This window comes from Amphibalanus amphitrite, unplaced genomic scaffold, assembly GCF_019059575.1.
Source record: "Amphibalanus amphitrite isolate SeventyFive unplaced genomic scaffold, NRLGWU_Aamphi_draft 000535F_arrow, whole genome shotgun sequence".
Classification (NCBI taxonomy): Eukaryota; Metazoa; Arthropoda; class Thecostraca; order Balanomorpha; family Balanidae; genus Amphibalanus; species Amphibalanus amphitrite.
The window spans coordinates 252,051-278,455 of record NW_024882029.1 but is presented as its reverse complement, the minus strand read 5'-3'; the positions used below and the strand labels follow the sequence as shown (position 1 = coordinate 278,455).

The 26,405-nt window shown below is 51.0% G+C and overlaps 3 protein-coding genes and 1 non-coding gene across 4 annotated transcripts in view; 1 reads left to right on the top strand and 3 right to left on the bottom strand.

Annotated features, from left to right (window-relative positions):
* The window catches only part of LOC122393451 (splicing factor 3B subunit 3-like), a 90,702-nt gene extending 86,122 nt beyond the window's left edge, over positions 1-4,580 (bottom strand). The window contains exons 1-6 of the mRNA XM_043389471.1: positions 4,248-4,580; positions 2,702-2,969; positions 1,990-2,160; positions 1,484-1,656; positions 967-1,221; positions 302-543 (exon numbers count right to left, since the gene is read on the bottom strand). Coding sequence (XP_043245406.1) covers positions 302-543; positions 967-1,221; positions 1,484-1,656; positions 1,990-2,160; positions 2,702-2,927 — 1,067 coding nt within the window. The 5' untranslated portion in view covers positions 2,928-2,969; positions 4,248-4,580. The remainder of the gene's footprint in view (positions 1-301; positions 544-966; positions 1,222-1,483; positions 1,657-1,989; positions 2,161-2,701; positions 2,970-4,247) is intronic.
* Positions 4,581-4,876: 296 nt separating this feature from the next.
* Positions 4,877-21,399, bottom strand: LOC122393450 (ubiquitin carboxyl-terminal hydrolase 15-like). The gene is made up of 15 exons (XM_043389470.1): positions 20,930-21,399; positions 15,520-15,647; positions 15,175-15,305; positions 14,718-14,844; positions 14,027-14,228; positions 12,824-12,886; positions 12,287-12,548; positions 11,759-11,917; positions 9,998-10,180; positions 9,159-9,379; positions 8,760-8,992; positions 8,039-8,450; positions 7,369-7,622; positions 6,088-6,176; positions 4,877-5,694 (listed from the first exon to the last, which is right to left on the bottom strand). The coding sequence occupies exons 1-15, from the start codon at positions 21,049-21,051 to the stop codon at positions 5,533-5,535; spliced, it is 2,748 nt and encodes a 915-aa protein (XP_043245405.1). The 5' UTR covers positions 21,052-21,399; the 3' UTR covers positions 4,877-5,532.
* Trnas-gcu lies at positions 9,765-9,846 on the bottom strand. Its single transcript has one exon. It is a non-coding gene; the product is annotated as a tRNA-Ser (tRNA).
* A 135-nt stretch (positions 21,400-21,534) lies between the features above and the next one.
* LOC122393449 (4-hydroxyphenylpyruvate dioxygenase-like protein) lies at positions 21,535-26,335 on the top strand. The gene is made up of 7 exons (XM_043389468.1): positions 21,535-22,005; positions 22,363-22,654; positions 22,935-23,419; positions 23,847-24,004; positions 24,340-24,491; positions 24,983-25,101; positions 25,491-26,335. Exons 2-7 carry the CDS (start codon positions 22,481-22,483, stop codon positions 25,696-25,698), a joined length of 1,296 nt encoding a protein of 431 aa, XP_043245403.1. The 5' UTR covers positions 21,535-22,005; positions 22,363-22,480; the 3' UTR covers positions 25,699-26,335.
* The last annotated feature ends 70 nt before the right edge of the window (positions 26,336-26,405 follow it).

Genomic DNA, 26,405 nt, shown 5'->3' with positions numbered 1-26,405 from the left:
GAGTCTGGACCGTCGGGCCAACAGTCGAGCCCGCCGGTTATTCGTACCAGTCGAGTGATCTGGCAGGACGGTCGGACGGTCGGCCGACACGGCAGTCGGACACGCCGTACAGACACGACACACGATCCTGCGTTCGGTCAATTTCAAAACAATGAAATAACTAACGCAGATGAGCAAGTACACAATGTGTACTCAAAGTCAAGTAGTCAAAAGCGGTCAATGTTAAGCTGCTATACTCAAGCCATCTCCTAGCCAGAAATAGTCTAGCAAAACATTGTCCAAACGTGTCGACAATACTTACTGGTTTCCGAATTCAGACGCGATGAACAAGAACCCAGTTTTCAGGACACACATGGAGGCAGCCACAGGGACCGTGTCGAAGTATTTCAGCTTGATCTCGGTCACCACATCTTCATCAGTCTCCACTGTGATCTTGAAGATGTCACCCTGCTCTGTTTGCGCCAGGAAGAAGAACATGGACTTGGTCTTGTGCGTGGCCGAGCACACGAAGATGAGACCTCGCTCCGGGTCATCCAGGTCGTTCTGTGGGAGACGAGATCCGATTTCATGTATGGCCAAAGGGACAGGGAAGCATGTTGAGTATGATTTAAACGTCATCCCGTGGTGTAAGGACTAACACCATGAAATATACGTAGAAAAATACATTTACAAGTGTTCCGACGGTGTCCGTCCGGCCAGTGTCGTGCCGTCACACCGGGCCGGCCGTCCTGTCTGTATATGTCCTCTCTATAGCGGACGTTCAAATTGGACCCGGCCGAGGCGCGGGCCGGGCACAGAGTGCCGTCCGCAAACTTCGACCTCAATTATACACAAAACAGAATGCATCTAACTTGCCTGACCAGCAACCTATCAACTAGCGAAAAGCAAACCAGCACCCCTCCCCTAAACTTATCTGCGCTCTAGATTTACCGCACACTGCCCAGCCCGTCCCTCTTCCCAACTCACCCTCCGCCGCGGGATGGGACACCGAATGTCGTGCTGGTCGCCCAGGTTCTTGTAGGTGATGTAGTTCTCGGAGCAGACCAGCACCCCGCTGGGGCCGTCGTTACCGCCCGGTACGGAGATTAGGAAGTTGGCGTGCTCCTCCAGCGGCTCCGAGTACTTGCGCACCACGTGGTTCAGACCCAGGTCTAGCTCATAGAAGGTGAGGGTTTGTTGGGTCTTCTGAGCCGCCTCGCCCGTCGGGTCAGAGTCGGCGTCCTGCGCGAGGGGGATAAAAGTACGTCAGCCATTAGATTCGCACAACAGTCCCGAGACGTAGCTAATCAGAAACTCTAAAGGATTAACAAATACGATTTTAAGAATCGGCACGATCCGCCGATTTTTTAAGGACAAAGTCGGTGTCAATTAAATGTACATAACACATCCACGTCTGAGTAGTAAGCAGACACAGCTTGTACAGTCAAACACCGCTATTCAGTCAGACCAACTGTTCCTCGACCAGATAAGGGCCCGGCCTCACCTCGTAGTCGATTTCCAGGCAGGAGAAGAGCGGGTTGTCGAACCCGACATCGACGCCGACGATGTGGTAAACGAGCGTGTTCGACTTGTGCGCCTCCAGCGGCGAGGAAATGGTCAGGTGAGCCTGCGCGTCACGGTTCAGAATGTACACCAGCTTCTGCTTCTCAATGGCACCTGCAAGTAGAGGAAACAATCAATACTGCGATATGATCTTGTGTGTCACCAAACACGAAATAAACAAAAGTAGAGATTTTTGTCCATCCTGAACAACACATTTATCTTATTGTATTGCAGTTGAGACAAGTATAATAACACGGAACAAAAATGATAGACGTCTATCATTTTTGTTCCGTGTTATTATATTTATCTTATAGTTAGAAGAGATACTAATAACTGCTAATATTATCAAATTATAACAAAGAAATATATGATTAAGCCCTTCTCACAATAGCCCCCCCTCCCCCCTCCCCCATTTGCCGTCGGAGTGGGGCAAGGGGCGAGACGTACCGATCATGACGGCGCGTCCCTTGGGGTCGATGGCCAGGTACTGTCCGGGCACAATCCGCCGGCAGCCGCTCTTGCCGAACGTCTCCATGTGCACGCGGTCAAACAGGTTCTTGCTGGGGTTGTACTCGAGGATCACAATACGGCCAGAGTCCGAGCCGACGATCACATAGTCTGGAGGGAGAGCGCAGAACCAGCGGTAACGAAACGAAGCGTCGAAGAAAAAAGTCAGTGATCATTCAGCTGAAATAAAGCACACGTGTCTTTTAATGGTGTGAAGTGCTTTAGCGAGGAACATAGCGAGAATAGATACGTGAAGAATCATTGACCTTTTCCTCGAAAATGTAAAAACAATGCCCAAAAGTTATATTGAATGCGGTGAGCTTTCGGCTACAAGCCTTCGTCAAACCAACAAAATTCCGTATGGTATCGTGTCATTTTGTTGGTTTGACGAAGGCATGTAGCCGAAAGCTCACCGCATTCAATATAACTTTTGGCATTGTTTTTACATTTTCGAGGAAAAGGTCAATAATTCTTCACGTATCTATACACGTGTCTTTTAATCAAGATAACAGCCTCATATATCAAGGGTTGTTTTCAATCCACGTCAAACGATCTAAGTACAGAAAACTGGCATACCTCTGTTACTCAGAGCAACCCTCCCTAAAAGTAGTTTGCTTGGGAATCCATGCAACCTCCCTACAGTGCGTCTCACCTTTGGTGCCGCCGGTCAGTCGAAACGACATGAGTGAGCGAACGATGCCGAACACCTCTGTGGCCAGCAGGGTGTGCACCTTGCCCGTGTTGGGGTCGGGCCGCAGCAGCTCCAGCGTCTTGCCGCGCGACACCACGATCTCGGGCAGCTTGGAGCCGGAGAAGTTGCCGTGCACGGCATGGGTGATGCCGGTGGCACGCTGCAGCGTCAGGTTGTACAGGTGCATGGTGGCGGCGGGCGGGGACGGAGACCGCGCCGGTTACTCGTCCTGACGGAGAGACAAAGATAAATGGGTCATAACGATTGACCAAACTTCTCCCGACTGGACTAACAGGCCAGGCTGCAAAGTATGGCAATTTCGACGAGATCTCGTCGGTGCGGGCTTGTTCGGCTGGTGCGGATTTTCGAGTGGTGCGGTGCGGATTTCGCCTGGTGCGGTGCGGATTTGGCTTAGACCTTGGTGCGGTGCAGACTTCGCTTGGTCTTCTTACCCGGCTGCGTTCCCTGCCGGGTTCCACGACTGTTCTTTGGAAAGCCCTACAAATGCGTGCCAGCCAGGGTGACGGACCAAAGTTTTAATATCACTCTACAAACTAACAATTACGGCAGAACAATCCATTCTCGCCTCAGGAATTATCGTGATGACGACGTCATTAGAACAAAGACTGGTTGCGGTGGTGACTGGTGATTGTGTGCTATATATGTCATTGTCACATTTGCGAGCAGCTGGTTTGGATTGCCAATCAGCGCGCTACTTTGGAATGACATCATTGGTTTTACTCATACGAAAGTTTGTTGGGGCGATTTGATCAAGGCTCGTGAAATTCACACGTAACATTTAGCATGTAGAAGGCCCATGGAGGGGGAGAAGTTCCTAATGTCACGTGACCCAATATGCCCTCCAACGCCCTATTTTCAGCGGCGCCCGTCTATTTGCTCTATTTCAGACTTCCGGTGCAAGTGTGTGACGCGGTCCCGTGGCGAGCGTTGCTCAAGCGGTAAGTGAAACTGAAATTGGACGGGAAATAATCATAGTGAGATGAATTAAGTCCCTTGTATTATAATTGCCTGTGGGTTCAGTGCAGATTTTTTTGGCTCTCGGCCCGCTTTAGCGCGGATTTTCCAGCTCAGTTTGAAGGGTTGGTGCGGATTTTGAATTTGGGCCAGAGCCCCTCGTCGACCTGCGTGCCATACTTTGCAGGCTGGCTAACAGGTGATGTAGCCCTTACCGCGCATGCGTGCTGCAGCACATTTCATTTTGGCTGTGCAGCCGAACAGCCCCAATGTAGCAACCAATGCAATGGAATGATGAATAGGTACGCACGTACACAATGTACATTAAATACTGGACCATTAGCCATGAAAAGGCATAGAATGAGCTTCTGGAAAAAATATTACTTTTGAAATAAAGCCATGGCTCTTATGATCTGAAAATGGAGAAACCCCGATCATATTACACTAAATTGAGTGGCGACAAATACGACGCTGACAAATACCCCCCAGTGCGAAGAAAATCAAGCAACAACCAAGCAAACACGATTCTTACCATGTAAATTATTATTCCTCTATGTGCAGACTTGAGCGAAAATAGTCATTCAGCTTCAAATATAATCAAAATATTTCTGAAACGTCCCCCAATTATGTCACCCCACGAGACGCCGGCAAAATAATTACGAGTTAGAGCTGGTGTGGTTGAAATTATTATGCATTCTCAAGGAAAGTGTTCGTTCTTTCAATAAATGAACCGAGAATTGTGGTAGCATTTGAAAATCACGAGGTAAAAAATAATAAAACTTGAATCCGTGCACCAAACAGCCTATAGAAACAGGGCAACCACCTCTACGACTCTACGTCCAGAACGGAAACAAGGGGACAAGCCGCACCGCCAAAAATAGAAAACATATTTCCTATCTATCCTTTAGATTCCAAAAACAAACCACAAACCTCGCGTATATAGATTTATTTCACTTTTAAGAAAATTTCATACAGGATGCAAGCAATTTCAGATGTACGTGAAAAACAAAAAAAACTGATCACTGCGGTGGTTGTTCGTTCATGCAGAGGGCGCCACCCGCACCTTGCCCGCGCCCAGCAACGCGAGAGCCGATGGGCCAGGCGGGCCAGGCCAGCATACGCATTAGGTGCTGAAATCGAAAGTGTACAAGGCATCTCACAATTGATTGATAACATGTATTCGTACATAAATCATAACGGAAATCAATAACAACTCAGTGCCTAAGATGGGGACTGTTGTTCACCTGGGAGGTATATTTAGAGAAACGCTCGTGGAACACAGCGGTACAATCACGCGCCTCCCCTAAGACTGAGTGCCGACGCCGGCTGACTGTTGTTAAAACACTCCGTATTCTTCACTGCCATCCGGAGTTACGGCGCAGTCGGGCCCGGCCGCTGGCCGTGACGGCCACGGCCGCCCGAACTCGCAGCTTTGACAATACACCTCGGGCCGGCGCCAAGTCCCGCCGCCGGCGAGCCCTGCCGCCGACACGCCACCCGGGTCCGACCGAAACCGCAGCCGGCCGGCTCTGCCCTGCCTGATACAGCCAAGGTCACCTACATCCGCACCTCACCACGGCCGCTTAGGGGTCTGCGTCCCGAACCCACCTCGGCGCGGTCGGACCTTCCTCCGCTCACACCACATCAAAGTCGTCTCTGAGAGTGCCTCCCTCGCACCTGGTCTATCACTCAGCGGCCGTCGACGGGACGCTCCGAGTCCCACGGGGGCTCTGTACGCGACACGCCGACAGCGGACCCGCCGCCCGCTCGTCCCGCGGTTGTCGGTCGAGGGGGGGGGGGGGAGCGGTGCGCCGTCATTAACTGCAGTCCATGTCGTCCTCTGCCTCCTCCGAGCCGTCCTCAGAGTCCGAGGAGCGGCCGTTAGAGACAACCGTGGCCGGCCGCGGAGCCAGCGGCAGGCGGCAGGCGGCGCTCTGAGGCTCGCGGCGCATGTAGAACAGCACGTAGGCCGCCTTCGTCTGGTGGAAGACACAGACACGGGTCAGTGGAGGGAAGACACAGACACGGACACAGGCCAGAGAAAACAGACACAAAGACCAGCGGAAAAGATCCAGAGGTCACTGCAAAGTGCAAAGGAGGGGGGGGGGGGGATTCATCCAAATGTCAGCGTGAACAGTTGGAAACAGACACAGACAAAAGTTCAGCCGTTAGCGAGGTCGAACGGATAAATGCAAAGCGTAATCTAAGCGTCTTCTATAGGTAAATAACTTAAAATTTATCGAGTCCTGACTCCTGAGCGCGACCAATGAAGGATCAATTCCTGTTATCTGAATTCCCAGAGCTGCTGTGGTTTATATAAGGTGCTGCTGCAGCTCCTTACATATATGAGCTCCCCTCCACTTTATACGTACGCAGACGGCGTCCTCGGAGGCCTCTGTGACGGAGCTGTCGTCGAAGTAGTACCAGCGGTTGTCGTCACGGTTCTTACAGTAGGCCACGTCTGAAACACGACAGAACGTGCGTCAAATGCATGATCAAATTTGATCCGGACAGACAGAAACGGCTTAACACATCATGCCAGGGAATGACCTGATGCTCAGCGACACGGCACGGTCAGGAGCGGTTGTTGAGAAAGGGGCTAAGGCCTAAGCTCAGACGTGTCCACCCACAACCCATTATATAATCACTCACAGTCAGTCCGCCCATGCCGCCGTAGTGGTTGGACACGCCACCTAAAACTCGGCACCGCTGTTTACTCGTATCTCCTGTCTATAAACTCTGTACCTCCTGTCTGTAAGCTCAGTGTCCCCGGTCTATAAACTCAGTGTCCGCCGCCCATGCCGCCGTAATGGCTGAACTCGCCGCATATACCGCCGTCCATATTCCCATATGGACATATCGCATATTCCCACCTGAAAGAGGAGCAATATCTGGTAGGGAAACAAGAAATTCCCAAACGCTGGAAAACTTCCGCTGCAGCGCCAGATTGCGCAACTCAAGCGTGCCACACATGACCTCGCTGATTAATAGGGACATGGCGATCTAAACAAGATGCTCCTTACCATACGTGCATACCCATTGAAACCGTGTTTAGCTGTGTGATGTTTGTCGCAGCGACCGCTGCGGTGACCGGCAGAGGCTGCTGTCTGCTGTCCCAGCGCGGGCGGCATTTTCCCGCTGGGACTATGTGTACCTGCACTTACTTGACAACGGCTCCTTTAATCACGTTCTTAAACGCCACACGTGCATGGCGTAATACGAGCTATATGAGCTCCTGAGCTCGAAGCCGTATAGTGTTTGTACATCAAATAAACCGTATCTCTCTCTCTCCCCCCCTCCGTCCATTCATAGCGGCAATATGCCCTCCGTCTACTCAAAGTGTCCCCGGTCTCTAAACTCACAGTGCCCGCCGCCCATGCCGCCGTAGTGGTTGGACACGCCGCCTATACTGTCTACTCAGTGTCCCCGGTCTGTAAACTCACAGTGTCCCCAGTTCATCTACTCACAGTGTCCCCAGTTCATCTACTCACAGTGTCCGCCGCCCATGCCGCCGTAGTGGTTGGACACGCCGCCTATACTGTCTACTCAGTGTTCCCGGTCTGTAAACTCACAGTGTCCGCCGCCCATGCCGCCGTAGTGGTTGGACACGCCGCCTATACTGTCTACTCAGTATCCCCGGTCTCTAAACTCACAGTGTCCGCCGCCCATGCCGCCGTAGTGATTGGACACGCCGATCAGGTCGTACGTCGAGCACGGCCGGTTGGGGTCCAGCAGGTGCGGCCCCATGTTCAGGCCGCGCGTCGGAAACTCCACCAGCGCGTCGATCTTGTCGCGGAAGATGCGAGTGTACGAGAACCGCTTCAGGTGGATGATCAGCACGTCGGGCAGGCTCCACAGGTCGAACTTCTTGGTGGCCTCCTGGTGCTTCTTGCAGTCGGGACAGTACCTGAGAGCAGGCGATGTGGCTATCAGAGAGAATCGAACGGAGGTGTGTAAGAGCGCGGCCTCAACTGTGTACAGGCTGATGAAGACCTCAAGAACGTAATGAGCTACGGAAGTGACCCAGACGTATACAGCCGGTTAGTTGAAGCCGTAGCGTGATGATGAACTAGAAGAGAAACATGAATATAATCAATAATGTTCTTCAAAACGTCTCCAGCACAATAGAAAAAACTGCAGCTGATACAGCTATGATTTTACCATCATACACCATCCAAATGCAGCAGGAGCACTGGTAATGGTGTCTTCTCCCATACCTTTTTTAACAGCAGTGACTATCCCCAAATCCCCTCCCGCCCCTATCCTTCCAACTTCAGTCCGCTCCCTCTCTAGTCGCGGCCCCAGCCTCCCCTTTCCCCGTACCAGGCGTCGTTGACCCCGAGTTTCTCGGTGCTGGTGAAGAGGTCGATGCAGTCGCTCAGCTGGATGGCCGGCCGGCGGGTGGACGGACGCGCGTTCACTGACTCGTGCTCGTCCCGCGCGTCCATCTCCAGCGTATCGACGGCCGCGGCGAACGCCGCCGGCTGCCACTGGACCAGGATGACGGCGCCGGGCGGCACGGCCACCTGGCGCTGCGGGTGGTCGGCCGACAGCCGCGCCAGGCACGTGTTGGCGCTGCTGTTGACCAGCTGCAGCTGGTAGGGCGCTGGTGCGGCGGACGGCTTCTCGCCGCCCTCGGCTCCCTCCATCGGCTCGTCGGCAGGCTTCTCGGCCGGGTCGTCGTCCGGAGTGGCCGCCTCGGCGCCGCCCACCGCCGCCGTGCCGTTCGGCAGCGCTGAAAAGTGGGAGGGCAAGGGTGTAAGATGCTGGTAACACATCACGGTAGCCGACTAACATAGTAAAACACAGAGACACACCTAGACATGACAGTCAAGTGGAAACATAACCTACACAACCCTCCTAACTAATAAATCCTAATAACACAGTCACGATCTTTTTGCTCGCATCACAAACTCAAACTCGTTTCATGAGTTTCCAAATCACAAACTCATTTCCTGAGAACCCACAGTTCATGGTCGGTTCCCCGTCCCCAGCCCCCATCTCGGTTCCCAACAGACAAACACCGGTTCCCCCAGTAACTCACCTCCGCTATCGGTGGGCACATCGGCTGCCTCCGGTCCGGTCCACCAGTCGGAGGGCACCAGGGGCCGCACGTAGCGCGCCGTCGCCGCCGACACCTTCTCCGACAGCTCGGCGTAGCTGGTGCGGTCGCGGCGCACGCAGACGAAGAACGGCGCACCGCCGACGCCCACGTCACCGCGCCGCACGTACACGGGCACCGGCTGCAGACCGGACGACGGCGGCGGCGTCTCGAACCTGCGGCGATACGAGCGGGGGGTTAGAGCGAGACTGTAAGAGACTGCGGGAGAAATCATTGGATATGTTCGCAAAACAACATGGGAAAACTGGCGAAACTGCACCCTTAAGCTTGGTGCGTTTTTTTTTCTCTTATTTTGCTACAATAATGAATGGCCAGACTCACGCAAAGATGACGTCCTTATCGTTGATGTCTTTGAGGGAGTCAGCGCCCGTGAAGATCTTGTGGAACTTGTTGTGGTAGACGTCGACGACCACCAGGCAGTCGTGCGGCACCTTGGTGAGCCGCTCCAGGGCGCGGCACAGGTCCTGGATGGAGCCCTGCTTCGGCAGCGTGACCTTGTACAGCACCGGCCGGCGAGACGACTCGGCCCACACCACGCGAACCTGGCGAGCGGCACATGGTTCAACTTCAGCTGGTGTGCTCAAAGACATGAATGATATAATAGCATGCCATTATTTCACCCATGGTGCTAGTGAAGTGAGACGAAAGGCGATATAAAGTAGTAGAAATAAACATATTAGGCAATAGGCACTGGGGAGTCATAGGCAATAGGCATTGTTGTGCCAGCGGCGTAGTATTCTGCATGACACCAGACAATACACCGTACAAAATATACATTCCGCTGCGCACAACGCGCGATTCGCATCACTGCGCAGAAATTCGTACCACACCGCGAAAAATATGCAAATACTAATCGATCCCACACGAACGAGGCAAGAGCAGATCAACACGGATGACGTTAGGGAGGAAAGCGCAGCGAAAAACGTTCGACGAGGACGAGATTCGAACTCGCGCGGGCAGAGCCCATTGGATTAGCAGTCCAACGCCTTAACCACTCGGCCACCTCGTCGCTGAGGAACAGGCCGCGAGTTTGGCTATATAAACCAGACAGCTACCAAGATGACATTTGGCAATCACCGAGTCAAATTCAATAATCGATAAAGTGACACGCAAAGCGACCTACCATATATTTCTCATCCTTAACCACTCCAGTGACTGACCTCGATAGTCCTCTCTCGTTTGACGGGCAGCGGCAGCTGCAGCATGCAGTGCGGGTCGAATGTGACCGAGACCTTGGAGCACTCTGGGCACACCACGGTCGACTTCAGCAGGCCGTAGAACATATCGACGATGACGGAAGTATTTCGGCGCCGGTAGTTGTCCCAAGCCTCGGCAGCCACCTCCTAAAGGCAGAACAGGAAAAGGGGAGAATCACAAAGAGCACGTATAGGACACAAGGCATCACAGACGTTGGCAAATCACAATTCACAAGTAAGCGAAACACTTGTTACGAACTGACTTACATTCGTAAATCATAATGGTTGTCAAAGTGTTTAGGAGAAACAAACAGGACAAAATTCAGCCACTCAGGTCAATATCTGGCCAAGACCAGATATTTACGAGACTGTAGTCACGTTCGCTGCCAAAATACACGTCCATCATTTATCAGGCTAACTATGAAACTAACTACCTTGTTATTTATATTCTGTGGGCCTCTACGTCAGCAGCTGCTGCCCCGCTATCACAGTCCATCCGTCAACATTCCCCGGCGGGCCGTCACACGCCACCCATGACCTTTCCTGACGCGATAACCCGTCCCCGGGACGCGCGCGGCCGGCCCCGTGCGTGCGTCGTACGGCTTCCCACGTTCACCACTCCACAGAGGTGCTACGGCCCGGGGGACTATACCGGCAGATCAGACCACAACCGAGACATCTGAGCAACCATGAATGCACCACGGAGACCACGGCCTCGTTTCATAAAGCAAGTCCGTAACTTACGCCGGTTTTTGGGCTTGTATTGCAAGCGCATGTCATGGATGAGATAATAATGGATTGGTGTCTTCGCAGTTTTTGGCGACATTGAGCTCAGGCCTGCCATCTAGCGGGAGAATTATCGTAAGTTAGGAGCAAGCCGAGTGAACGCCGCTGATTAGCATTGTGACACACGGGAGTGTGGTGTAGTAGCAGGCTTGTTGTGCAATTTTTCAAAAGGTTATGTCTTTATATGTCAGTAAAAGCGAAGAAATTAATAGATTTATGTGCAGGGTCAGTAATAAGATAAGCAGTTCCATGTTATTTCTTCATTAAATCGTGAAACAGGGAGTTATTGGAGACTTCGCCAGCACGTGTCGTTTTCGCTGTTTTTCACATGAGTCTTTACTTGGCCTAAATCAAACAAATTGTCCGATCAAAGAGCAAAACGAACGTAAGTACTATCTATAATTCTAATGAAAAAGTTAAACGGAATTGCTGACGTCATTGCCGCTTAATATGTCATTCAAGACGCTCTATGAAAAGGACCCAACCAGTGCTGCGTAGTCGATGAAATTTCAGTGACTTTGGCTCCAACTCCGATTCCGGTATCCAAATATTGACACCGACTCCTCCGCCCTCCGGGCAGAACTGTCGATTCACACAGACTCCGACCCTGACTCGACTCTGCAGCCCTGGCAATCTGTGGAGTCGATGACTTTTCGGTGACGTTCGACTCATACTCCGATTACAGCTTTTAAAAATCAACCGACTCCGAGTCGCAACAGAACCGCTGGCTCTGACTACAACTCCGCAGCCCTGGCCCAAGATAGCCGCCTAAAACAACTTTGGTGTGTGATCTTCTTCGTACAATGTTAATGTTATGTTAAACAAGGAGTGGAAAAGGGAGACGAAGCCTTCACAAACAAGGATCAAAACCTCTCTTACTAACCCTGAAACCCCTCACGTGACACGTTACCCCTACTTTATCGTGACAGCAGCACTTACCGCGTCGGGCCGTCCGCCCGAGTCCCGGAGCTCGATGTAGGGCTTCTTGTGGATGCGGTTGAGGTCCTCGTGGAGGGCGTCCAGGATGAAGGTCAGCATCTCCTGCGAGTCGTGCTGCTGGTAGCCGGAGAACTGCGGCGCGAACCGAGACACTTGGTGCTGCCGGAGACGGGCGAGTATGGAACGTCAGTGCTCAACTGGAGAATGCCGCGTCATCGTAAAGTGAGGCAGAGCAGCTTAACAGGGGCATGAGGGTCGGTGAGGCAATAGAAAAGAATGTGCTAAGTTGGCGTAGCGTCGCAAAATGAACTGACAGCTATTACTTGCTAATAAAAAACACACACCACAGGCAATCAGACTAAAAATCGGATCACAAAAATGTCAAACTATGTAAAATACGAGCAACCTTCGACCATACGCAGCCACATAGCACGCCGGATCCAGTGAATGAGTACACTGCACCCATCTCTCAGTCATGGACGACTCCGCTGTACTATCATATCGACCCCTCCCTCCCCCGGCCTGTACCTTGAAGGTGCGCGGCACGGTGGACTGGTGCCGGCCGCTCCACATCTCCTGCACCAGGCTGCCGAAGGCGCGCGCGATCTCCCCGCGCATGCCCAGCGGGTTCTCCGTGTTCAGCTCGGCCAGGTGCCGGTTCTCCAGGAAGTAGAGCGCCAGCGGCGGAGTGTTGGACAGACACTGCAGCACTGAGCTCATGAAGCACGTGTTGCCCAGGTTGGAGAGGCCGCACAGCCCCGGCTGGTGGCTGGAAATGTAACCGTGTCCGCTGAGGGAGGGCGGGGCACAGGTCGAGGGTCAGGTCAACAGTTCCATCGGTCAGATGACTGGTCGGGTAACAGACAGATCCGAACAAAGACAGCAATACGGACAGAAGCGAAACTGAGGTCAGGTCACAAACAACGGCGAAATGTCGGGTCAAAAGAGAAGTGAAAGGTCAGGTCATTGAAGGGAAATTCAGGTCAAAGAAAAGTGCAAAATCAGAGCACTGACATAAATGAAATAAAAAATAAAAAAATACACATACAACTGACTGAAACTTACACAGAGTAGGACTTTTTGTCGACGATACTGCCGTTGGTGAGGCTGCCCAGCACTCCAGACGAGCTGCAAAAACGGTCACAGACGGGTCAGTCCGAAGTAGTTCGACAGGATGACAGCGTCATTCAAGAAACGCATCAAAACGCGCAGTCACCAACAGTGTCTCCGATATCTGTCCGTCGGATTCCTTCCCCCGACACACCATACTATGGTTATTAGCCTAATCCAGCTCGTTAACCCTATTAGTGGCAGGCTCCTGGCTACCCCTATTAGTGGCAGGGGGGGGGGCTGTTTACGACCCCCCCCCCCTTGATATCTCGAGATCTAACGGGCCGATTTTCAAAATTCAAACGGCATTCGATTTCGCTCAACGTGATCTAAATTTCTAAAAAATAAAAATTAAAAAATGTCAATAGGGGGTAGAGGGGGGTAAAAACGGGCAAATTGCAGATACATTTTAGACTGTTTATCACGGCCAGGTTTCTGAACCAATCTTAACGCAACTTTTGCCGATCGATAGAGAATGAACCAGGAATTCACATGGATCCTAAAAATATGCATTTTCAAAAATCATAGGCGGATACAGATCATTGAGATTGGGGGTACACAAAAAGTATAGTAAATAAGGTTTTTGTTGGTACTGTTTCTAAAAAGGGTGGTAATAGTCTTGTTATGTTACAATTTTCTTATGAGAGAACGACTACAATTGTATTGGTCATGCATAGGCGGTGTCAGGGCACCTATGTTGGGAGGTAAAACATAACCCCCCTTTTTGGACGCCTGGATCCGCCTATTATAGCAAAAACGTGTCAAAGGAGGATGCACAATAACTGTATATGTTATCACATGATACCTTTCATTCACTGTTCGTAAAACTGGTGCAGCATCGTGATCTTCGCCCAAATGACTCGCTTCACGAATAGGACCCCCCAATTCCCAGTGCTCTGGAGCCGCCCCTGGTAAAGTTATGAACTTGAAATTTTCAGGGAATGTGCCCAATTTAGTTTTAGGAAAAGTCAGAAAATTTCAGCATCGTAGCTTCAGCGGTTTCGGAGATATTCCCGAAAAACCTGAGGGGTGGATAAAAACAACCCCCCCCCCTGCCACTAATAGGGTGAACTCGTTCCCTGCTGCTCTTTCCCAGAGATTCATCCACCCCTCTGAACAGTCCCCTCACATGACTGCCCGTCGCCCCCTGTCACTGACCTCGGTCGTGGCCGCGGCCAGCTGCCGTCCTCGTTCTGCACTTCCAGCACGATGATCTGTCCGACGTACAGCCCGGCGCTGCTGATGGTGGCCTCGCGGTCGGCCAGCTGCTCGTACGTGTTGGTCGTGTAGCGGTTCCACACGCGCGAGTCGCGGTCGGCGCGCGCGCCAAACAGCTCGCGCATCGTCCGCTCCAGGTGACCTGAACGGTGACGAGAGGTAGTGAGAAAATGCGGGGAGAGCATGCTCTCAGGGAGAGCGGATGGTGAGGGGCGAGTTGACTCAAGAAAATAAAATAGGCTAGCACATTCAGCGCACAGTGATTAGGACATCCACAGAAAAGAGGTGGAGCGCCAGACGATAAAATCGACGAAATTGAGAACGACTGCATCCAATAAAGTAACTCACAAGCCAAGCAAAATTATGCTAGCGCACTCAGATACCGCTCTTTCTACATACTTTCTACAGTCTACACGGGTTCGCTATACATTGGCGGTTTGGACCACTACTGGTTCACGAGCGGCCACTACTTCACAAACCACTTGAGGAGCGTAACCTATCTAGGGATTTAGATATCCATTAACCAGTCATAAAACTCAATCATAGAGCGGACGTCACGCCACGGGGAAGACCCCATTGTTTGAGTAAATCCTATTTGAGCTCCAGGGAGCTGCACCGTACCCGTACTCACCGATAGTGTCCTCCTTGCTGAACGACTTTGTTATCTGGTGGTCGAGGTTGGAGTTTTCACAGAGCTTCAGCTCTAGCAGGTACACCTCCACTTTCGCTTGCTTCATGAACACGCCCGTTTCAATAACCTAAACACAAATCAATACAGTAAGATGCAGAACAATCGAATAAAAATTGTTGGAATAAATCCAAACGACTGACGAGCACGAGAAGACGGTCTCCGCTTCAATTTCGCTTATCAAGCACCGCAAGATCTCATCCACCTCAGTGTTGACAATGGTGGCCATGTTCGATTGTTTTTCTATCAGATATTAATTCAAGGACTTCCACTCATGACATTCCAATGTTCAGCACTGGTCCCCGCTCAGTGTTCACCAGCCCAACGTCCCTCGCCCGACCTCTCTTCCTCTCTCACATCTGACTCTCAGCCCCTCCCCTGCCCTGCCGATTCGACCGACCTTTCTGGCGATGGGCTGCTGGCCGGCGGCCAGAGTGTACCACTGCTGGAGGCGCGTCCACGCCTCCTCCGGCAGCAGCTCGTAGTCCACCGAGTCCAGCATCTGCTCACGGATCTCACCGCTGCCGTCATCTGCGGACACCCGACTCCATATCAAAATACGGTCTGTTCGGAGTGAAATGACTGGAGTTTCCAAACAAATAAATAATTTTCCAAACAAGTAAATAATTATTGATGAGAAGCAGACTGGTAATGGTAACAATAATACATATATATCCAGCAATTTCTACTAGAGCCCTAGTCTTATCAACAAGTCAACAATTTATATGGCTTCATATCAATTTACCTTTGAGCAGAGGGCTATTGTCAATGGGACCTGGAAAAGAAGAAGGCTGACCAACTAATGCTGAATCACGATCATCATATCCCACATATCTCTTCCATTGTTTGAACCATACAGGATCAATCAGGTACCTGGAAAAGAGGTCAAAGTCAGCAAATACAGCAGTCAAAGTGTTAAAATATAAGATAACCCTTTATAAAAACCTGTTGAGGTGTGATATTAAAAAAAAAAAATGCATTTGGCCACCAGAAAAAAAATCCCAGAATTTCACTTGTTAGCTTCAATATTGGAATATGACAGGCCATGTTTTACGAAACATGGTTCAACAAACAAGGTTTAGTTGTTTGACTTTGAAAACAACTAAACCTTTGTTTGTTGTCAATAGTTAAAACACTATTCTTGCGCGTTTTGTGGTGTTTGCGTTTTGCGGCGGGCGGGCGTTTTCTCACAATCCAAAGTCCAAACCTTCGGGTCACAGCGCTCCTCGAAAAGCGCTGCCCTCGAGTATTCGATAGCCATTTTAGAGACCTTTCTGAGTATAGTTCTCACATTTGACCTCAGGTCAATGGTCTAGCCCCCAGAGGGCAAAAACTATAAAAATACCCGTTTTCACGAAACATGTTTTTCACTTTTCTGCACCTAATAATTTTTTACTAGAGAGCCACAACATTAATTTTGCCAGCATCCTGTTCCTCTCGTCGAGATGCGTCGAATGAATTATACGTTGACCTTGAAAGGTCATTTTGAAAATTTGATCTCTGGTCCAGGTCATGACCTGACGGGAAAGGGTCATGTTGCATATCAGTCGATCCGTATCGTCGAGCTGAACACAAACGACGTGTAAGAGTTATTGTAAAAAAAAACTGCTGGTGACCTTTCATGACCTGAGAAGACCTCAGAGACAGACAGAGGGGTCCCAGGTGCAATTTTTTATTCAGTGTGTCATGTTTACCTATAAAACAATGCTTGAGAGGTTTAGAACAGCATTCGTCCAAAAGAGGCCCATTTCCATTTTTCTCAATGACTTATATAGAGATGTCGCAAAATTGACCTAACTTAAGGTCACAGATAGTTATATTAATCTGATATATAATTTTATACATATTGTTACTCTTATCAATCACTGAAAGTTTCAAAGTGATCGTTCGGTCGGTGTAGCTATAGCGAGCCTCTGAACTTTTTCTGAAGTAAGGTAAATTGACGTGACCTGACCTTGGACGAGTGATGTCCCAGGTCTGAAATTTTCACATGTGCGGAAAATATGCATGAAAAGGTGCACGAAAAACGCAGCGCCGCGTTTTAAACCCTCGCCGGCACAGGCCATTTTGCGTCCTTCGACGGCACAAGGGGGGGGGGGGGTACCACCCCCCTCGCGTTTGGCCCCTGATCGAGCTAGAGCTTCGCGGAAAAAGCGAGCGTGTTGCCCGTCACGAGAGGAAGCCGATGATACCCAATTTTAAGGTCCTAGGTCATCTGGTGACCTTCCAGGTCAGGTCAATGACCCGAAAACCGGGAAAATCGGGACCTATTAGAAAGTCGTAAAGTGTGGCTGCTATGTGGTTTTCCGGGGTGCTGATCACGAATATCGTGTTAGTTTTGATCAGAGATGATGTCTTTAAGCATTTAGACCAGGTCGGGTTAGGTCAGGTCAGGTTAACCGGTAGGGGTTGTGACGGGTATTCGTAATACGTGTCAACCGCCTCTGACAGCTTCGTAACATGTTACAAAGGCACCAAAACTACTTCGTAAATGTTCAAATGGTTGCTAAATTCGAATTCAGCTCCAAAAACTAGCCTAGAAACATGTAAAACTCAAAAAAGTTAACCGAGGTCACCCGAGGTCACCAAAGGTCAATGACCTGACCTGACCTGCAGGTGACCTTGAAACCCACCCTAATGTATGGGAGCAACATCAATTCACATGTTTGAACGTTTGAAACCACGAAAAGGTTGCAAACGCGCGGCTAATGCGAGCCGACATACGCCGAATCGCGATTCCGGCCAAACATGGTCTCGGAAAAGAGGTCACAGGTCAAATGTCATTTCGGTCAGGGTCATGAAATGTTCAGGGTAGGTGTAAAATTGATCAATAAGGTACTGAAAGTTTCGTCGTGATCGGCCGCTTTTTACGCGAGTTATTTGCGAAAAAACCTTAGGGGGGGGGCAGTGTCCCAAAATTGAGTTTTGTCTTGGGTGTCAGAGGGGAAAATTACCCACCAAAAAGAGGCGAGAGAGTGGAAAAGTGCTGATTCCATTAGATCCAAAAGGAGTGAGAAATGACAAAAAGCATGCATTTTATTCTAGGGTGTAGAATGTTTGATGCTAAACCGGGCATACACACAACTACTCTTTCTATAAGTAAAACAATCTAGGTTTTCTTGGTTGGGAGTGGAAAATTGTTCTCAAAAATTGGTGGTGAGAGTGGAAAATGAATTTCATTTGGATGTCGTTTCCCACCCAAATCGACAAATTTTGGGACATTGGGGGGGGGGGTGCATCAACCCCCCCCCCCTGTGCCGGCGAGGGTTAAGGTATTCACGAAAAGCCCGAGGGGGCGTTCCCCCTCCCTCAGCACGGCGCGAGTTAATCGTTTCGTTCCACTAAAAACAATGATAATGCTGTCCTATGAGTTAAAAGCTGGTTTTGGACAAGTAATACAAGCATGGTCAGATTGCTTGAAATCATCTTCCTGCTAAGGTTAGGAAGAATAAGGTAAATATGTCATGACTCTCAGGTTTTCTTTCCCAGTTCAGACGATGAATAGGAAATTTGATAATAATCTAAATTCAATTATGGTAGAATGTAGATGATACAGCAGAAGACCACATCTGACAATCTTTTATTTTGCTTTTATAAATTTAGCTCGAATGTTTGAATGGGGTCTGGACAGATTGACTGAGCCAGAGCCTACAATAAGCGGAGCTTGTTGCGTAGACCCCAACCCCTACCGTCCTATCTCGCCAAACGGGAGAATTTAGATGCTAGAGTCTAACATGCCCTTCAAAGCTGGACACGGCCTTTCTCACTCAACTGACCTCTGACTGACTGGCTGCGGCTGCTCCCACCAACCGCAGACCATCCCCGTCAGGAGTCTCAAATATCAAGCGCCGGAGCGACTCGAACCCGCCGGCTCTCACTACCGAGATTCCAATGTTCTACCAACTGAGCTACAAGGCAGGCTGGGTTAAAAAAAACAGCCCACGCCAGTCAATAACCAGGCTGGAAATGTGCACCAATATAAACAAACCAAGGCTCAAGAGCTATAAAGCTGAAATAGGTATTCTTCTGATAAGAAAAGCTGATAAAATGGCAAATAATCTTTGTAAGACCCATTGGGTCTTCCATAGATCGTTTTTGACAACATTAAATCAGGGCCCTCTGCAAGTGTTCTGCGGCCACCACATACCAAGTATTGGACTATTCCCTATGAATGTAGGTGGTCCCTTATGAACGTGCCACGTGCAAAACAAAGGGGTGTCAATTTTGTGGCAATTGCAATATCTCGGTAACTACCAGGCCGATTACGCTGAAAGTTGGCATGTAGGTAGGCAGTCACCCACTAGGCAATGCATACCCATGTGCCACAATTGGGGTGTTGCTGCACGTGTGCACGTGCAGGAGTCAATTCCAGATCTGGAGAACTGCTGAGCAGATTGTGCTGAAATTTGGTACATGGTGAGGGACCAGTTAGTAGGGTGCCGACTGCCATGCAAGTCAGTTGGGACCCATTTTTCATGTGCCCACGTGCAGGGTGCCACTTCCAGATCTCGCAATCGGCTAGGCAGATTGCACTCAAATTTTCCACATTGCTAGCGACCAGTTAGTAGGGTGCAGTGCACAAATTAGTTGGAGGTAGGCCCCCCACAATTTCACACGTGCAAGGCAAGGCCCACCCTCTTGCTCACTCTGTTGGTCGCCCCAAAAGGCGTTTTACTAGTAAATTATATCATTACTTTATTTCTAAACAGAACCACAATACAAACCTACCCAAAGAGTGAAATACTCAAAGTTGTGTGACCCTCACACACTGTATGCCAAAAATTCCTTGCGGTTGCTCTCAAGCAGCTGCAGAAGTCACAGGAAGAGCGACATCACATCATACCCAGAATGCTGCTCCCAGCTGATTCCATGATGTTTTTTCGTCTAGCAGATTTTCGTCGGACAATTTTTCGTCCGCAGATTTTCGTCCGAATTTTTTTTGTCTCGCATTTTTTCGTCTGTACATTTTTTCGTCCGTGCATTTTTTCGTCGGTACATTTTTTCGTCAGTACATTTTTTCGTCCGGACATTTTTTCGTTCGTATATTTTTTCGTCTGTGCATTTTCTCGTCCGGACATTTTTTCGTCTACAATTTAAACCTAACCTAACCTAACCTAACCTAACCTAACCTAACCTAACCCCACCTAACCTAACCTACTGATGTTTGCCTACCGGGGGATAAGGAAAAAGTTTCTTGCATGAATAGATTGCAAGCAATGGTAAGTCAAATATTTTTAGGTTAAGTGGTTAGGCATCAGGCCTAAGGCCTTCGGCCTGAAGCCAGATACACATCCACTTAACCTAAAAATATTTGACTTACGTCTTACCATTGCCTGTAATCTCTCCTAACGCATTGCCTTCGGCACTGCACTGCTTCGCCCCGAGTATTATTATGATGTCACTTGCCTCACAGTTGAATAGCATTGTAGTATGTTTTCACTCAACCTTGGAGTTAACAGTGGAAAGTAATCTTGGGTGCACAGGTGTAAAATTTAATGAACGAAAAAATGTCTGGAGGAAAATATGTACAGACGAAATACTATACGAACGAAAAAATGTCCGGATGAAAAAATGTACAGACAAAAAAATGTACAGACGAAAAAATGTACAGACGAAAAAATGTACAGACGAAAAAATTTGAGACGGAAAAAAGTCGGACAAAAATCTGTGGACGAATAACCGTCCGACGAAAAAATGTCAGGTGAAATTTTGTCCGGACACGCTCCCAGCTGGTTGGCTGCCAGCTAAGTCTTTAAGATCACAGGAGCCACGGCGGCCACAGTCACAGACACTTGGACAGGGCCCAGCATAGAATTTCAGCACAGTTGAGGACAATACTTAGAAACATACCAAATGTGAATGGCTTTTTGATGACTGGAATCGTATCCTCTGAGTCAGATCTCACGGGAATGAACTTAAAAAAGTGATCAATTTGACTTCCCATAACTGAATTATGCCTTCCAGCATTAGTTTTAGATGTAAAAATTGCACAAATCATCCTCAGTAGGTAAATATCATTCTATCCCCATAAACTGATACCATTTTATGAAATAAAATTAATTTGGATTAAAATAACGTATAAGGTATGTAAGAAATACAAAACGATACGTTCCCGGCGCACGGATACAAATGATAAGCAAAAATGGAAACCTTACCAAGTCTCTCCCGTCTTCAAAGGCAATTGACACAGCTTGAAAATAGTATTCTTCTGTTCTTGTAAGGAAGGAAGAGGTATCCCTCCTTCATTCATAGATGTGTTTGACGAGCAAACAACCATTTTCGGCGAAAATAAATTACGCGGCAACAGACCGCCGACGCAAATAACAACCTCAAGGTTTGGTCTAATACAAGGCCCTAAATACAAAGCAATCCGTCTTTGGACGTAAAATTTATGACGCCATCAAACTACCACAGCAGCGTAAAGTCGCCACAGCCAAATTTTTGTAGCTTGATATAATTATTTACGGAAAATTGAAAGAAAATAATTGATATTAAATTAGGCTTTGATGGAACAGATTAAGTATTATTGAATCAGGTAAAGTTAAAAAGCCCTCTTGGGCAGTGTCGATTGACGGTTTCTACAAAAGCACGCCTTCCTGGGGGCAAAGAATGGTATGCACAGTGCACACCAGGCGCAAGTGCGACCACGACATTTCACACCTTATCGAGCTACAACATAGAGATTCTCGAAAAAAAAATGAGCCGCTGGCCGTCACGAGATGCACCGAATCAGGGTAGGTATATGAATACAATAATCTTCAGGTCAGCTGGTGACCTCTGACAAGTAGGGGTACCTACCTACGTAACCGTGTCCGTAAGTACCTACCCAGAGTGTTGGCCCCCCAGGCCCCCCGTCGGATTCTCACGCCCCTTTTCCCTTATCGGGGAGGGGGAGGGGTAGGAAGACCACGTGCGATCCCATTGGGGCGGGGCGGAAGGACCGGCTCGGCTGACGACGGCCAGCACTGGCTGCTGATTGGCTGTCGTTGATCGACCCTCACGCGGCCGTCAGCTGATGGTCGTCGGCCGGCACCGGCGGCTATTCTTACATCAGCAGCCGGTGGTCGGGGACGGGTGCCGTCGGCTGACGGGCAGGGTGGCAGGGCAGTGCGCGCGCCGCGTGCCGTCCAGCTCCCTGTCACCAGAGGGCACACCGGTGTTACGTTATGCAATCAGCTGCCCGATCGGAGCGCTGGAGTGACCGCCCGCTCAGCTGACGACTGGTACACAGGTGAGACCGACAGTGTGGGGGTACGGGATGGGGAGGGGTGATGGTGGGTTATCAGCCGCCAGATCGATACGATGTAGGCTAGCTGGTGCTATAATGCAGTGTGTCAACTCATTACCGCCAGTCTCTTCAGATTCAGTTCAGTCACCTTCAGTGTCCATGATCAGTCCGGATGTCATCGGCCAACCCGAGCCTTGCTGGGGTAGGGATGAGGGATGGGGTGAGGGAAGGTCACGCTCCCCTTGCATGGGCGGATATATGAGCCTTGCAGAGACAGATGAACGGAAAACCCGGTCACGCCATGGTGCCGTGAATCACCACTGCCGTCTACCCACTGACCAGTAAGCTTATCTGCCGCAGGTCGCCGACCGGTCTGCTGACTGCTGGGGGTGCCAGTGAGGAGTGAGCAGCGGTGAGCAGCAGTGAGCGGACGGTGAGCAGCGGTGAGCAGCGGTGAGCGGACGGCTATCAGCGCGCCATGGCCAGTCTGCACCACGTGGAGCTGTGCACGGCCAACGCCGGCCGGCTGCTGCGGCTATTCACCGGCGGGTACGGGTTCCAGCGGCTGGGCGGTCGCGACACACCGCGCTGTCTCCAGTGGGTGGTGCGCAGCGGACGGGCCACCTTCGTCCTGACGCAGAGACACGCCCAGGTGAGGACGGGTGGTACGAATGGGAGGGGATAACGGACAGGGCTGAGCATGCATGCACGATATTGCTGGAAATGATGACACGCGGTCATAAACCGCATGCATCGAACAGTGTCGGGAGGGAGACGATAATGACGCTGGGAACCGGCCTTGAGCAATGAGCTCTGAGCAGGCTGCAGTGGTAAAGCAGTTGACTGGAGTTTGCGATTTCAATAAGTGGATTAAATACAGCCTTGGCGTATCCTTGTCTTTGACACTCCCCCCCCCCTCCCCTCTCCCACAGGAGCGGCCAGGCGCCGTCCACGACTCCCGATTCACAGCCGGCGAGCCGTGGACCCAGTTCTGCTATCCCAGCGGCCGACACCAGCGCGACTCCGTCTTTAACGTGGCGCTTCTCGTGCGCGACGTGGCTGCCACGGTGTCGCGCGCGGCACGTGCCGGCGGTCACGTGCTGCAGCGTCCCGTACACGTGGCGGACGCGGACGGTGCCGCTGAGTATGCCGTGGTACGCTCTGTGTGTGGGAACGTGGTACACACCCTGATCAACGCTGACCGGTACTCGGGGCCGTTCCTGCCTGGATTCTTGGATTCGAACGGAGTCTCTGACGCCGCACGGACACCGGACGAGGAATGTGAAGTGCCCGATATACGTGGACAGGAGAGTGAGTACGTGGACCACGTGACGCTCACGTGCCGCCGCGGCGAGAGTACCGGACTGCTGGACTGGTATCAGCACGTGTTCGGGATGCGGCGCTTCCAGCTCAACAGGTGACTGAGAGGGGGTGAAGAGGGGACCGGGTAGGGATATGTGACGTGGTATTTGTGTGATATGTGATAACGCATCCTTTGCAGAACAGTTCCTGTTCTTGGCGCCGCGCTGGGATACGAACTTCGGATAGCATGATATCGAGGAATGGGTCAGCGTTTTTGCATGTGTGCTGGGAAAGGTTACGAGTGCACCGGTCGCCAGTTAACTGGGCCCGTTTACTTGATCGATACACTCGGTAAAAATGGCAATGCATGTAATTATTGTATATTGCTTTGGGTATCGCGGGTATACGTCAATTTATATTAGATTCACTGGCACCTGAACTTTCTGGGAACAGCGGATAAATGCGTCGGTAAGCCGTTCCCCCTGCAGGTGTCTGACCCCAAGATACCTATAATCTGACCCCTCCCCCACCCCCGTTTCCAGCCAGGATAGCCCCACTGACGGCGTCGTGATGGGCGGCGAGGTCGGCATGGCTCTGAAAGCCATGGAGTACTGGCGCTGCGCAGAGACGGGACTCCAGGCACCACCCACCGACCCCAACCAGCCCACCCTCAAATTCGTCGTCGCCGAGAGTTTACATGGTGAGTTGTCGAGACATTGACACAGAGGCACAGGGCGCCAAAGGTTACTTCTTACAGGTCCCATCAGTTACCGGGCGTCTTATATAACGGGTCCAGAGGACAAGAACTCCTCTTTCAATAATTTTTCTCTTTTACTCGGTGCCCTGCACTTTCAATTTCTTGAATTCCAACTTTGAAAAGAGTGAAGCGTTTGTCACTGCATTACCTACCATTGACGTTGGACGGTGACCGGTGACCAGTCAGTGCTCTAACCTCTGACCTTTCGGTCTGACCTCCCACTGACTGGCCCCTGACCTCTCGCGGTCCGACCTCTGCCCTCTGTCCTCTGTGCCCAGACGACTCGCACGTGGAGACGTTTAACCGGCAGCACGGCAGCCCGGGGGTGCAGCACATCGGTCTGCACACAGACGATATCGTGTCCAGGGTGGCCGGTATGGCCAGCAGAGGGGTCAACTTCCGACGACCGCCGCCCGCCTACTACACTCAGGTAACGGTCAACGGAGACGGCATAGGAGGGGGATGGCGTCCTAACTCCTAGTGATTGGCGGTTGTTATCGGGAGAGTAATAGAATAGTTAACATCGGCAGCACCGATGGGGGCGAGGGTATGCCACGTTCATTCATATAGGCGGTGTTTACGGTGCATTTAACCGACCACCCACAGGACAGTAGGTAGTGGGCGTGAAACGGGACACAGACAAGAGCCAATAGACACAGACTCAAGTGGAAAATGACATAAAGTCGGCACATTTAGAATGCAGTATGTCCTAACTCCTAGTGATGTTGATGGAGTCGATTCGCAACTACAACTACTTTCTACGCACTACAATCCATCTACGTCTAAGGAAGCTTCTCATCTACCAAGCCTTTCTACACTGTCAAGTGCTATGAAGAGCGATCTTCTCGCTACTATTGTTTACTGTCCCAGTCTGATCCCGTCCTTCTCCGGTCTTGACCTCCCCCCCCCCCCCCCCCACAGACGGGGAAGGGTGCCGAGATCGCGGCGGCCGGTATCGCCGGGGAGGAGCTGAGTCGGTTCCGACAGCTCGGGCTGCTGCTCGACTCGGAGGCCGACAGCGACACAGACACCGGAGACAGGCGAGTGGCGGGCGACCGGGTACCTCGGCCGGACCCTTGCCTGACCTCAGCAAGTCACATGAGGATGATTGCAGTGAAGGCTGACTTAGCATGTCCGCTCACTGCTAGAAACGTATCGGGAGGGTGGTCGCGACTTGCAAGAATTGGTGCGAGGTCTAGGTCTTGACTCTTTTTTTTTTGTGTGCTGAAGCACGTGTCCGGCGCGAGTGTTACACCTTCTTTCGTGCATCTTAAATGGCTGTTCTATCATCCCGCCAATGCCTCCCAGGTTACAAAAAAAACGTCCCGGGCAGAAATACGACTTCTGTCAATGCAATACTTGTCTCATGTCTCCAATTTTCGTGCTTGCTCGTTGAAGCACCACCTTCACCGTCGGCCTCTACTTGCAGGTACCTGATGCAGATCTTCAGCGAGCCGCTCTTTGAGGAGGACACCTTCTTCATGGAGGTGTTGGAGCGGCGGGGCGCGCGCGGCTTCGGCCAGGGCAACATCACCGCTCTGGCCCGTTCCATCATCGAGGACCAGCGCCAAAGACAAGAGAGTGCAGGAGGGGAGCCGGGGAAGGAGGACTGCGGACGGCGGGCAGAGACCGGCTGACCAACCCCGCGCCCTGCCCAGCGACGGTGGGGACAGAGCTAGTCTACTGACGTGACGCGGCAGGCAGCGCAGGACTTAGACCAGAGTTCGCGAGCGACACGGGTAGAGATGCTACCGAGGCAGTAGCCGCTGGTGTCGGGCAGCCACAGACCAAAGAAGCGGCCAGCCGAAGCCAGGCACGCCAGTCGCCAACTGAGCAGTGCCGTGTGTGATAAGGTCTGTAATCCGTTCCCCAGCCCGCGGCCCCTGCACCCAAAGCTGTAACAACAACTGTATTTGGTCTGTGGCCTCATGTGGGGCAGAGCCGACACTAAGTGTAGCTCCAAAGAACAGCCAGGGGGCCGGCGTCGCTCGCTTCCCCAACCCCGCTTACTTTCACGCGCATCAGATCATCAGACCTGCCAGTGATGCTTCTCCATGGGAGTCCCACATCATCCCTGTGTTATAGACGTGTGTCGGGCGTAGTCAGTTCAAGTGAAGTTGCAAAAGGCAACTCGGAAACTACTGAGTACTGAGTTACGTTTGTTACGAATGTATTGTGATGAGCTTTGCACGCCGGTATGTTGAGGCAAGGCAGCCAAAGGGCGGTCGACAGTCCTAGCTGTGTGTTTGACACATAAATATGGTTTTGATATGGTTCGTTTGCTGAACGATGTTGAACGGCTTGAAGATGAACGATAGTTGTTACTTGTTACCCATCCTTTGTT